This window comes from Lepidothrix coronata, unplaced genomic scaffold (assembly GCF_001604755.1).
Source record: "Lepidothrix coronata isolate B3197 unplaced genomic scaffold, Lepidothrix_coronata-1.0 Scaffold204, whole genome shotgun sequence".
Taxonomy (NCBI): Eukaryota; Metazoa; Chordata; class Aves; order Passeriformes; family Pipridae; genus Lepidothrix; species Lepidothrix coronata.
This window is the reverse complement of record NW_016690384.1, coordinates 451266-464923: the sequence shown is the minus strand read 5'-3', so window position 1 is coordinate 464923 and position 13658 is coordinate 451266. Positions and strand designations below refer to the sequence as shown.

General features: G+C 47.7%; 1 protein-coding gene and 1 long non-coding RNA gene across 6 annotated transcripts in view; one reads left to right on the top strand and one right to left on the bottom strand.

The window, feature by feature from the left end:
- P4HA1 (prolyl 4-hydroxylase subunit alpha 1) overlaps nucleotides 1-13658 on the top strand; it is a 28842-nt gene that overhangs the window by 14813 nt on the left and 371 nt on the right. For 2 of the 5 annotated variants that reach the window (XM_017832660.1, XM_017832658.1), the window contains 8 exons: nucleotides 548-735; nucleotides 1246-1422; nucleotides 4997-5067; nucleotides 10067-10166; nucleotides 11002-11055; nucleotides 11970-12035; nucleotides 12443-12511; nucleotides 13172-13268. In XM_017832660.1, coding sequence (XP_017688149.1) covers nucleotides 548-735; nucleotides 1246-1422; nucleotides 4997-5067; nucleotides 10067-10166; nucleotides 11002-11055; nucleotides 11970-12035; nucleotides 12443-12511; nucleotides 13172-13268 — 822 coding nt within the window. Of the gene's footprint in view, nucleotides 1-547; nucleotides 736-1245; nucleotides 1423-3708; nucleotides 3780-4996; nucleotides 5068-10066; nucleotides 10167-11001; nucleotides 11056-11120; nucleotides 11175-11969; nucleotides 12036-12442; nucleotides 12512-13171; nucleotides 13269-13658 lie in introns of all 5 variants that reach the window. The other 3 variants (XM_017832661.1, XM_017832663.1, XM_017832662.1) reach the window with 3 other exon arrangements.
- LOC108506065 lies at nucleotides 3726-5460 on the bottom strand. Its single transcript, XR_001877665.1, has 3 exons — nucleotides 5388-5460; nucleotides 4678-4741; nucleotides 3726-4031 (listed from the first exon to the last, which is right to left on the bottom strand). It is a non-coding gene; the product is annotated as an uncharacterized LOC108506065 (long non-coding RNA).

Sequence of the window (13658 nt, the reverse complement as noted above, 5' to 3'; positions counted from 1 at the left end):
ATACCAAAATCTCTGCAGATGATTTAAATGCAAATGAAGCATGTTGGAGATGAAAAGCTTGGAAAAACAAGAAATACAGGATACAAGACAGCGAGATAAGAGACTGTTCTGTGAAATATGAAAGTCTTTATTGTGCTGTAAATACTTTGCTGATTGACTGTGTAAAGGAGGCACTGAGAAGCTCAGAACTAAACCTAACATAGCAAAAGCTCCTGAGAGCCATTTATCAAAGATCTGAAGCTTCTGTAAGTTTAGTGATTGTTAAAAGCTTTGTCCCCAGAAATCTTAAATCCCATCAAGGTATTGTTTAGGTTTCATGCTGTCCCAGCTCTCTCCCTGTCTCATTCCCTTGTCTCTCCCTCACTGGTGAGATGGGCTGGAAGGCCCAAACCCTTTTTCTGAGTGCTGGGACCTGCGTGTGCAGTGAGGGTTTGGGAAGCACTAGTGTGCCTCTGTTTCCTTTTGCTTCCTGTAAATAGCCACTTTGGGATAGTCCCTCCCCAGCTGGAGAGCTGCCAGTGATCCTCCCCTCTTTCCTTGTCAATAGATCCCGAACATCAAAGAGCCAACGGGAACATGAAATACTTTGAATATATCATGGCCAAAGAGAAAGAAGGAAATAAGTCCAGCACGGATTCAGAAGAGCAGGAGAAGGAAACTGAGGTTAAGAAAAAGGATTACCTGCCTGAGAGAAGGAAGTACGAAATGCTGTGCCGTGGGGAGGGGCTCAAAATGGTAAAGTGGAGTAGACTGTTCTCACATGTTTGAACCCAACCAAACAATGTCAGGAATTTGTGTGTGGTGTGGAAGCAAGGAAGTTGTTAGAGCAGCTGGATGAGTGTGTTGGATTTCTTCCCTGTTTCAGTCAGTCCAGTAGACTAAAAGTAATACTGCCACAGGCAGGGCTGTGCTGGCTGACTTGGATGTGCTACATCAGTGGGATTAATTGAGTAAGGATGGTGGAAGTCTAGAGTTACTTAGAGAATTAAATAAGGGTGGTTTTTTAGTGAGAAAATTACTTTAATAGGACTATGTCAAGTAATGCTTGTTGAAGTATTACACAGCAACATTCATGTGCTGACACTACTAATTTTTTTAAACTGGAAGCATCCCTTTAACCTGTCACAACAATGAGGTAGGGAAGGTGGGTTGTTCCCTTGTCTTGTCCTCAGGACATTTCTGTTTCTCGGAGATATTAATGTCCCATGGAAGTTCTCTGACCCTCTGGCTCTGCCTCCCTTCCAGACTCCTCGGAGACAAAAGAGACTCTTCTGCCGCTACTACGACGGGAACAGGAATCCCAGGTACATCCTGGGCCCTGTCAAGCAGGAGGATGAGTGGGACAAGCCCCGGATCGTTCGCTTCCTGGACATCATCTCTGACGAGGAGATCGAGACCGTGAAGGAACTGGCCAAGCCGAGGGTAAATGCCTTATGCTCCTTTGCCTTTGGAATCTGAAAATCCATGGGGGTAAATGCCTCATGCTCCTTTGCCTTTGGAATCTGAAAATCCATGGGGGTAAATGCCTCATGCTCCTTTGCCTTTGGAATCCCAAATTCCCCGTGTGCTTCCTGTGTGAGTGGGTGTGATGTGTCCTGTGGCAGGCAGTGCCCTCACACCTCGCTTTCCTCACCCTGCAGCTCTTGGTGACGCTCTCTGCAGGAGATGGTGGGGAAAGCTGGGAATGCTGTGTGATGGGCAGGGCCAGCTGACAGCAGGGCAGGGCTGCCAGGCTCTTCCAGCAGGCACGATTTCAGCACACACTGATGTTCTCCAGCAGAAAACAAACATGCTGCAGCTAGGGTGCCTTGGAGTATTCCTGGTATTTGCTGGGGTGTCTGGCTTTTGCTTTTTCCTTTAAAGTCTGGAGAAGAGTACTGTCTAGGGAAAGGCAGCCTTTCTTCTGCTCCTGGAATGCCACCTTATTGTGCAGACAAGAAAGAATGGTTGTAGTCTCCATTTTGGTATAAAACTGGCTGCTGTCTCCTAGGCTTGGAAGTTGCCTGCAGATGAAAGACCTTTAAGAGGGCAGGGCTTAATTGGTGATATTTGCCTTCTTATTGACTGTGGTGGCTCTTGAACCCTGTTCCAGACACTGGATGCAAAGATGCCTGTTTCTGAGTGCAGACAATAATCAAGGAACAACTGGCCATGGCACTGAGTGCTCTGGGCTGGGGGACAAGGTGGGGATCGGGCACAGGTTGGACTCGATGACCTTGGAGGCCTTTTCTAACCTCAGTGATTCTTTTCTGTGATTCCTGAGAGGACAGTCTGAACTGTAAGCAGGAAGTACAAGCTTTTTCACTTCACTGTGAGGCATCTCCTGCTCTCCTGGCAGGCAGCTTTGCTGCAGGGCTGAGACTCAGAGCCCTGTGTGTTGGGCTGTAGGTGGTTGAGCCCCTTCAGTGCTGCAAAAGCACTGGCACTGTGTCTGTGGAATATGACCAGATCACTTCCTTAGGGAGCAGAAAACCTGTGGATGTGGTCACTGTAAGTTCTGGACTTGCTGAGGTCGTTGTTTTCCTGTCAGACATTTGGCTCATGGCAAAGACAGAGATCCACATTAATGTCATTAATGCAGGAGCATCTGTATGTGGCTGTCGTTCCACGTGTTCCCTACGGCCGAGGCCTTACACAGCTCAGCAGCCAGAAGGATTGTGTTTCTGGAGACTGAAAGGTCATCTCATTCCCAGTGCTTGGGATGCTGCCATCCTCTGGGATGACAGCACTGTCTGATCTGTGCTGGCATTATTCAGCTCATTATTCAGCTGTGGGAGTCTCGCTGGAATTGTGGTTTGTGCCTTGGTTTTTGTGTGTCTGCATGGGATGAGAGGAGAGGCAGCATATTAGGAGCTCCCAGTGCCTTTTCTTCTTAGTAAGTGTTGATTTACTTAGTTTAACAGTAGAGAAATACTTCTGGTTAGTCGGGACTTGGTGTTGCCTTGTGCCTCTTCCAGAATTTGGGCTCTGCACCTCAACCTCCCCAGTTACGAGAGATGGAGAGTCTGATAGAACATGAACCAAGCTAAAGGGTGCATGTAAGGTCCTGAACTGGAATATTAACACACACGGGATGGCACGAAGTAAATGGAGCACAAGAGAAGGAAAGGAAGGCCTTGAGCCAAGAGTTTCACTCTTTGTATCTCAGGAGTACAGTACAACCATGGATGAAGCAGTAGTTTGTGTGAGCACAGAAGAGTTCAGTGCTGCTTTTGGTACAGGAAGAACCCAAAAAGGAAGGTTTATTCATCTTTGGTTTGTTGAGAATGATGGTGCTGCCTGGATCCACTTTACCTGTGAAACTCCTTGTGCTCTGTGCCGGACAGAGTAACAAAGCACCAGGTATTCACCTGCCACAGCACTGTGCTGCTCCAGCAGCTGCTGCAACGCAAAGGGAACGAAAGCCTCTAGTTTGCTCTATTCAGCAGCTGTTCTCCTTGCTGCAGGCGTGGAAACAGGACTTCTGGAAAACCTGATCTTCTCTAACACTAAAAAAAACCAACCCCAAACAGGACCCCCCCTGTTTTTAGTGAGAGTGGCGGCTGCCCCCGGTTCCCGGTGAGGCGAGCACGGCAGTGCCGGGGCAGTGGCAGTGCCGGGGCGGTGGCGCGGCGGCTCCGGGCGTTATCCCCCCAGGCTTCTGAGGGTCGGATTGCTGGGATGCAGATTGTGCTTGTAATGCAACTGTTCTGATGGTTCGCTTCACAGCTGAGGCGAGCCACCATTTCAAACCCCATAACGGGAGCCTTGGAGACGGCACATTACAGAATTAGCAAAAGGTAAGAGAGCTCCGTGCCAGAGGTCTTGGGCCTGGAATGAGTGTGTACGTCCTGCTCTTTATGGGGAGACAAGAGGTGGGCTAAAGAACAACCGTGGAGTCCACCCTGCTGTTCCCTGCAGATCCATGACAGGCTGTTCCTGCTGAGTTTCTCAGTCTTTTCCTTCAGCTGGAAGTTCTGGGGGCGTGTTTTGATTTGTTCTCTTTCTTTTTCGGGCGCCTTCTCGGTGTGTGTTTTCCAACAGTCAGGTCTCTGCAGTCAGTGTGAAAAACATGTGATGTTACAAAGTCTTCAGTAAAACCTGGAGTTTGGTTTTAATTTATATATTCCTTTCCCCTTGCTCTTCTCACCAACCAAGAGTTGTCCTCCCCTTCCTTGGAAAATGTGTAGTGCCTTTACATGTGTAAGAGATGCTTTGAGTCCTTGTTGTGCGCGCACGCACACACACACACACACACACACACACACGCACACACACGCACACACGCGCACACACGCGCACACACACACGCACACGCACGCGCACACGCGCACACGCGCACACGCGCACACGCGCACACGCGCACACACGCGCGCACGCACACACACACACACACACACACACACACACACACACACACACACACACACACACACACACACACAGCATTTCCTTGTCCAGGATAATCCCATACTCCCTGCTGGGCTCCTTTACCTCCTGCCTGACACAAATCTGGCTCGTTTTCACCAGGCTCCTGGTTCTTTTCAGCTTGTCTACTAAGTACTGCAAGTATTGAATTTAGCCAGCCTTTTCCAAAATTGGCTGGATCTGAAAAGCCACCTGCCCCTGCTTGCCCTCCCCTGGTTTTAGTTGTGTTAATTAAAAGATTGGCCATGCACACCATCAGGAAGGACTTACTTAAACTTCTGGGTGGAGAGGAATTGTCTGGGAAACTCAGCATCAGAAATTACTCGCAGAAAGTCTTAGTTAAAACCAAAAAAAAAAAAAAAAGGAAAAAAATTTAGAAAGGGAGGAAAAAAAGTGAAAGGACAATCTAACCAAATTTTTCCAACCAATTTGGTGCAATTTGAACACAGCAGCTGCAGCTTCTGTTGCCCTCCCAACCTGGCTAATTTGTGAGCTTTGCATCCGGAGCAATCGGAACCCTCTGGAAGCCCTGGGGTTGGCAGAGCGCAGCCTGCGAGGTGGGTAAGCCTTGTCCTTTCTCTTTTTGTAGCTGAGCCGGGCTACTGTGCATGACCCCGAGACTGGCAAACTGACCACAGCACATTACAGAGTCTCGAAGAGGTAAGGGAGCGTCTTCCAAGGGATTCCCTGGCCGAGGAAGGCTGTCCTGGGGCTGTGCTGCTTCAGCGCTGAGCGTGAGGGGCAAGGATTTGGCGTGACCTCTGTTCCTAAGCCTTTCTTTAGAAAGGGGCCTAAGTGAGCTGAGCTGGCATGTAACACAAAGCACGTGGCCTGCTGGAGTAGGGCTTGGTTGGAAATGGTGGTATTCCAAGGTGGAAGTGCCTTTGGCTGAGCATGGCTTGTCTGCTCCAACTAACGTACTAAACGTGAGCGCGAGCTCCGCTGCTGCTCCTGCTGCAACAGGGACCTGCCCGGCTCACCTCTGCTCCTAAACTTCCAGATATCCACACCTGCTTGAAACCAGGAGCTGCTGGGATTCCTGGGAATGCTGCAAGTTAAAGCTAGGTGGTGGTTGTCAAGGATTTCCCTGTTGACATGATGGAATGCAGTTGCTGCTTTACTAGAAACCCAGTGTTCTCTCAGCTGCTCTGAAATTAGAATGGTCTGTAGCTTGAGGGCTTTTATTGAGCTATGAATGTCTTTAAAAAGGTAAAATTGCTTCCAAATAGTGGATCATAGGAAGGTGATTGATTCAGGAGTGATTGATTATAAGTCTTAGAAAAACTGGGAAAACCATTGGAGCTGAGGTCAGATCCTAAGGCCACCGTTGTTAAAAGTTGGAAACGTTAATTTTTATCCTTTGAAAATTGCCTTGCACCTCTGGAGCATGTGGGTCTAGGTGCTCATGGGCACACACAGGTAGTGGGAATCCTTTGGAAATGGTCTGTTTGCTCCTTAAAACTTCCCCCCACAGGGCCCCCTTCCGGAGGGACTTGACTTTAGGAACATTTGTCTTCCTGTTGGACATGTGTTACATTTAAATTTTATTTTTTTACTTTTAATATTCAAGTCTTGTCCATGTCTCATCTACCTTGGTTGTTTGTCACTGCATATTTTAAAGGCAGCATTTATTCAGTCCTGGGATTTGTCCTCTGTGCCAGCCAGCTCTGGGGCATTGCTGAGGAACCTCCCTCACCTCCTCATGGTTTCTGTGCTAATATTGGGAGTTGCAGGAGCAGATCACTGATGGAAATTGGGATGCATAATTGCCCCCTATTTAAATAGATGAGCTTCAGTAAAAGAAGTTTTGATTTAGAGTTGTGATTTTTCATCAGTAGAAGTGTTATGCCCTGAGGTATAACACAGGCACAGGCAGAAAGAACAGTACAAAGCACCACCCAGCATGAAAAGCCAATGGAAAACCTGGGATAGAGCCTCCTGGCCAGCTCCTGGGGAATGGGACCTTACTTAGGGTTTGGTGCTCAAAAAGGTGGCACTGTGGGACTTCCTACCAACACACCTAAGGAACTCTCCAGTCAGACTTTGCTAAGTTCTTAAATCCAGTCTCTCACTGGACCCCGGAATTAGAATTGTGAAGAAACATCCAAGAATTTAGGGAAGACCATTTCTTGAGGGTGGAGGGGAACTGCCCTTGTCCTGCTTCCCCTTTGCATTCCTCCATGTGCAGATTTCCAGGATGTGTATGGACATTCCAAGAGAACTGACACCTAAATCCAGAGCAGGAGGTAGAATTCTCCTCCAGAGCCCAGGGCAGCCTGATTTAGAGGGTCTGTTTTAGTCCTGCTGGGAACATCTTTCTGTTGGAGCTGCTTGAGCTGGTTTGGATTCCGGATGAATCATTGCTCCTGAAACCCAAAAAAAATGCTTTATTTTTTTTACTAGATGACTGCTTTCCCCCTTCAAACATTCCTTCCTAGCAAATGCCCTCCCAAATTACAGCATTCCTGTCTCTGAGAGCACCACTGTTCCCCTGGTGGGACGTGGCAGGCTCTGTCAACGGGGGCACCTCGCCAGCACCACCAGAATAAACCCACCCACTCACACACTGCTTGCAAAGATAAAAAACTGCCTTTTTTTTCCCCTCTCCCTCTCCTCCCAGCAGGCAGCCAGAGCTTGTAGCACTAGTGGTAAAGTTTCCACTGCAGAAATACCAGTCTGGGCTTTCATTCGCTCCCTAGTGCGTCTCTACTGGTACTTGTTTTTACATATTAAGTGCATTTGAGAAGGCTTTTAAACAGAAATGCTGGTATTTCGTGGCCAGTGACTCACAGGAGCAGTGTTGAAATGTAATGTCTGCTCCTACAGTGACCAGAGCTGAGATTTTGGGGGATGTGTGTGCTGTGGAGAACTGGCTGTTGTTTTTTTTTCCCTGTAGTATGTCGCTTAGTCCAAAGTGATTTCTCTATATAAAAATTGTGCTATTAAAAACCTTTAAGGTACCTCATGCAGAATTATAAGACATTTTTTGTGGCTGCCCCATCCCTGGAAGTGTCCAAGGCCAGGTTGGACGGGGCTTGGAGCAACCTGGGCTAGTGGGAGGTGTCCCTGCCCATGGCAGGGGTGGGATGGGATGAGCTGTAAGATCCCTTCCAACCCAAACCATTCTGGGATCCTGTGAGAAAATGTGATTATTCCTATCTGTTTGTAACAAATATAAGTTGTTAAAAGCCAGATGTGGGTGTGAGGAAGAAGCAAAGCAACCCCCCCAGTGGGAATTCAGCATGGTAATGAAAGTATCTCTTTTTTTTAAATAGTGTATTGCCTTAGTGCAGGGATGTGTTTTTACAAAACCAAGTGGGTCAGAAAACACCAAACCTGTGTGGGCAGAGAATTGGGGGTGGTAGTTATTAAGGAAATACCAACTCCTCCTGTAAGTAAATCACTTGTATATTGATCTGCCCTGCCTATGGCTTCCCAGAAATCAGCTTGTCCCTCTTTTGTGAGGAATTTCTCTGCCCACAGTGGACTCAGAGGTGGCAGCTGGTCATGAATGTGACAGAGTGCCCATGAACCTGTCAGATGAAGTTGCTGATCTGCCAGATGTATGTGGAAGGGCAGAGCTGTGTGCATGTGCTGACTTACACTGAACCCTGAACTGTGCAAATATTAGAAGAAAAAGGGTTGCTGAGCACCCTTTCAGGCTGTTAATGCTGCATCTCCCACAGCACTGGTGAGGGGAGTCTGTCTCTTCTTTGATAGACAAGGGCAGGAAACAGCCTCCTTTGTGCGAGGAAATGGTCTGAAATGAGGCAGAGATGTCAGCAAGGGACCAGGCCGAGATGCCAGGGGAGGGAATGTGGGACAGATGGGAATATTCTGTGACCAGGCAAAGCAGGTTTTGTGACACTTAGCGGGTTAAATCCCACTGTAACTCCTCAGCACTGCAGGCCTCCCCCAGCTCTGCTCAGCAGACAGGCTGGCACTTGGATTATGGTTTCAGTTCCCTGTTCCTCCACCTTTCATAGACTTCCTTTGTATCCTCAGGCAATTAATTTTATTTTTAAAATACGTGCAGTATTTCCCTTCCTGAAAGGCTGCAGTATTCTCCCTGTGGAAGCATTCACTGCTACTCTAAATAACCCACACACCAGGAATGCTTGGGGTTTGTCTTCCTTTGGCCTGTTTTTTTCCCTTTTTTCCCCTGTAAGCTCTTATACCCAGACTGGACAGAAGCAGATGGAGCTGGTGGGTGTGTTGGGGCTTTTTCTGTGTGTGTTAAATGTGAGGTTAGGATTGCTTGTGAGCATTCCCTGTTCACCGTGGCTGCAGAGCACGGCTGCTTTTTGGGGGGCGGTTTATTTGGCTTCATAAGCACCTACATATCCTTCCACCACCTGAAATCCAGGCAGGTTGTGCTGTAACCCCTCCTTGTACTAACAGTGCTCAGAAATGGATGGGTCTGTGGCTGTGTTTGTGCATGTCTGCCTTGAGAAATCTTCTTTCTTTTTATCTGTGGTTCATTTGGCATTTAAAAAATGCTCATAGAGATTCTGTAACCTGTGTCAGTGCCTCGTGTCCTGTGTCATGCTACTGTTCCTCCCAGGAGAGGGATTTGGGGATTATAATATTTTTTTAAATGCAAATTAAAGAAGAAAAACTTAATTTAGTATGGATGAGAAGGTGCATTTGAATAAAAATACTATGATGCTGCTGCTGCTGATAGTTTCCAGCTGAGCACAGGGACTTCCCTCCAGCAGGAACCACTGATGAGCCCTAAAGCTGAGTCAGCTGCTGGAAAAAGAGGTAGAACTACCTGTCTCCATTTTCCTGCAAAAAAGGGGGAAAATGAGCCCCAAATCATCATAATCATCCATATTAATGACTAGCAAGGGCTGCAAGGTAAACAGAGGACAGGTAAAATGAAGGTGGTATGGGACAAGTAAAGCAGCAAGAAAACCAGACATCAGGTGAGCAGGTGATAAAGAGAAAAATGCAGTATTTTTAGCCAAGAAGTTCTAATATATAGCAGGAGGCAAACATTTTGAAAGATGCCTTTGGAACTGTGAGGCTGACGTTTATATTTTTAAAAAAAAAAGGGTTGATTTGAGGGTTGGTTTTTTTTCCCCTTGAAAATCATTTGCCTGAAGCAGGTGCTAAATAGCAAATCTGTAGTAGGTTGTTCTGGTAGAAATTGTTCCGTGGGGAACATGGGAGAGAACTGAATGCATGACTACATTGTTTTCAGAAGGGTTTGCAGTGGGATTGCCCAGGTGAGTGGTGTGACAGGGCAGCTCACACGGTGCTGTGCCGTGGGGAGGAGCCGAGTCCCAGACACACAGAGAAGGAGAGCAGCTCTCACCTGTGCCTTTGCCAAATGTTGCTTGCAAATTCATCACTTGTGGGGGCTGAATTCACTGTAAGAGCAAAGCTGTTTGTGCCTGGTTTAGAAAACAGCTAGAAGCAGATTTTCACTCTTTGGAATGTTTCCTTCTGTCACTGGGCAGTCAGAGCTCCCTTAGAGCAGTGCTCCGAGTGTTCTTTCTCAAGAATGCGGTCACTGAAGTCAGGGCTGTTGCAATACAGAGATATTTCTTGAGAAGTCCTAGGAAGGTCATGTCGAAGTGTAAGTCAGTGCCAGTGTTTGCTGTCCTGCTGTGCACTGCCTGTTACTGTCACATCTCCCTGGTTGTCCCCCCAGTGCGTGGCTGTCAGGGTACGAGAGCCCCGTGGTGTCCCGGATCAACACGAGGATACAGGACCTCACCGGGCTGGATGTGTCCACAGCAGAGGAGCTGCAGGTAATTCTGGGGATGGGTCTGGTGCTGGACGTCAGTCAGCACTTCATTTTGGGTGGCTCAGGTGGCACAAAAGCTCCTTTGTTTACAGAGGGGCAAGAAACAAAGGTGTGTTTGTAGAGCAGCTCTTCAGTGGGAAATGGCTTTTGGTGCTGGAGGGGAACAACCAAACCTGAGCTTCACTGCTGTAGGGTCCAAAAACTTTGCTGCTGAGATGGGAGTTCAGCTTGACTGGTACTTAAGGAAGGCCAACAATGTGTCTGGTGTCCCTGGCATGTGGGAAACAGTGGCTGTAGGTGTAAATGGTAATTCAGAAGTGCTTTGGTACATTTGCTTGAGGCCTTTGAAGGAGCAGCTGCTTTACTGACTGTGAGCAAAGTGTGAGTACCTGGAAAGCAGGACACCCAGACGGGGCTGGAAGCTGCTGTGCCCCTGTCAAGACTCCTGGGGATAAAATGCCCCAGGATCTGGCTGAAGTTCAAGGTTTCTTTCTTTATAATCAACTGGCAAGCAGGAGAGGGGATCCTCTTTATTGACATGAAGTAGTTTATACATGAACCATGTCAAAGCACCGTGACAGGTTTTGAAGAGAACAGAGGCTGAAAAGCTGCCACAGAGAAAAAACCCTTTTGTGCCCTGGGAAGTACCAGATTCTCACCTGGAGCTGCATCTTGCAGTGCCGGTCTTGGATGTGCTGCTGCTCCTGGAGGTGACAGAGGCTTGTCACTCCCTGGGGCTTGGTGTTTGCCACTGACCCATTGAGAAGCTGTGGCTAACAGTCACAGTCTTGCTGGATAAAACTGCTTTACTAGAGCTTGTGCTTCTCCTCTCACTGTAGGTAGCCAACTACGGAGTAGGGGGCCAGTATGAGCCTCACTTTGATTTTGGAAGGGTAAGTCCTGTTCTGTCTTCACCTCCTTCTTCTTCACAAGGGCTGTTGTTGTTTCTCTTTTGCAGGTGGCAAATTATGGAGTGGGAGGACAGTATGAGCCCCACTTTGACTTTGCACGGGCAAGTACAGAGCGGGAGGAGAGCAGTGACCCGGGGCAGCCTCGGCCTCTGGCCCGGCCCAGCCTCTTCTTCACTGGCTGGCACACTCTGTAGCTCTGCCCAATCCCTGGCAGGGCAGGGAGCCCTGGGGATCACCAGCTGTGCCAGTCGGCAGGGTTACCACTCCTCAGGGCATTCCTACTGCTTTAGGAACGGGGCCCTTTGCCTCTCTCTTTTCCTCTTTCTTTCCCTCTTTATTTCCTTCCTTCTTTCTTTCTTTCCTTCCTTCTTTCTTTCCTTTCTTCCCTTCCTTCTTTCTTTCCTCCCTTCTTTCTTTTCTTTCTTTCTTCTTTCCTTCCTTCTTTCTCTCTTTCTTTCCTTCTTTCTTTCTCTCTTTCCTTCCTTCTTTTCCTCCCTCTTTCTTTCTTTCCCTTTTTTCTTTTGTCAGATCTGCCCCAAGCAGTGACAGTATTGCTGTGTGAGAACCTTTGATTCCATGGAGATGCTCAGCAGTAGTTGGTGACCCTGTGCTCTCTTTGGTGCTCCTCGCAGGCACCATCCCCTTCTGACTTAGAGTTGCCTGCTGATGGCTCCTTTTCCCTTTCCCTTCCCTTCCCTGAAATTTCCTTTCCTTTTTCCTTTCATTTTCTTTCCTTTTTCCTTTCCTTCCCTTCCCCACTTGTATTTACCTGATTCCAAAGCAAAGGGTTGATCATTTCTTCTGCCCAACCCCAAAGTCTCAGCCACTCCCTGTCATTGGCTCCTCTCAGCAGCACAGAGGAAGTGCTGATGGACTCTGCTTCCTTTTGTTCACAGAAAGATGAGCCAGATGCTTTTAAGGAATTGGGAACAGGCAACAGAATTGCTACTTGGTTGTTTTATGTAAGTCACACCTCGTGTCCCTCCCCATTCTGTGCCACTGAGGATTTCATTCTCCTTTCTGTTCATTCCGGTTTTTGCTGCAGTCACTTCCCACTCAAGCAGCCCCAAACTCTGGGGTCCTGTTGTCTTCCTCCCCAGACCATGTGGTCCTTCCATGTGCTGGAAGGAGGATTTTGCTCCCTACAATTACTTGCCTGGCTGTTCATTTCTGTATCTCCATCAGTATTATCAGCCTGTGAACTGCAGTGGAGGGGGCAAGGCTGGGGTTCCACTGGGACCACAGCGGGAGGGTTTCAGCCTCTTTCAGGGAGGTGTAAATTAACTTCTTCAATAACCCGACTCTGTTTTACTGAAACATGAGAGACCCCGAGGCTGTGTGAGCTCACCTGTGTTTCCCACCTGTGCAGATGAGTGACGTGTCAGCAGGGGGAGCCACGGTCTTTCCTGAAGTCGGAGCCAGCGTTTGGCCCAGAAAGGTGAGCAGGGATTTCTCTGGTGGAACTGCCTCTCTACACCTCCTCAAAGTACAGCACAGGCATGAAAGAAGCTTTAAATGAACCTTTAAAAGAAGGAAAATCCCAGCCCTGTTCATGGCAGCACAGAGGTTCAGAGCAGTGCTGGTGATTCCAAGGGCCCCCACATTCCCTGTGTTACATTTGGAACTTGGCTGCTTCTAATGCACAGACTCTGCAAAACATTACAGTGCTTTGAAACACATCCTGAAAACATTCACATCTCTTAAGTTGCTTTAGTCTTGAGGCATCTGTAGGGAATTCTCCTTGGAATGTCATGTTCCTGTTAGGTTTTTCCCTCAGTAGGGTCTCAAATAAGGTCTACCTTGGCTGGCCTCCTGCTCCTTCTTAGTAAATAATCTTGCTTTCTAAAACTGGTCAGGACTTCAATGACACTGTCCTGGGGTTTAAAAAATAATTAAGAGCCAAGTATTACACGGACACAAAATAAGTCAAAGGAGACTCATTCCTAAGGAAGCAAATGTTAGACTGTGGAAAAGGGCCTCCAGCGTAAAAGAATCTGAAATACAAATGCACTTACCTTTGCTTTATCCTTAAGTGAATTGGTGTTTAAGTGTGTGTTGTGCAGAGCAGAATGCTGAGGGTGTCCCCTGCCATTCCCAGGGAACAGCTGTGTTCTGGTACAATCTGTTCCCGAGCGGAGAAGGCGATTACAGCACCCGGCACGCGGCCTGCCCGGTACTAGTGGGGAATAAATGGGGTGAGTACCTGCCTGGGACCCCAGCCTGGGCCTGGGAGGGAGCCTTGCCTTGCTTTTCTTTTTCCTCTGGACTTCAGGGTGGGATAAAAAGCACCCAGAAATGCAGTTCTTTATAAAGAAGTCTATTTAATTTACTTTATCTACTTCATCTCTGTACATTACAGATATTCTAGATAGCAGCATATTTTATTATATGTATAAAATACCTGTACAACTGTATCTCTTTTAAGAGTCTTCTGTAGTTTTGCAGGGAAGTTTTTTTCCTTCTTGTATTTATTAAACCAACTTCACATTTGTGCATAGCAGGGGGTTGGAAGGAGATGATTTTAATGTCCCTTCCGACCCAAACCCTGTGATTCCACAACTAAAACACTTTAAGAAACTAAGGTA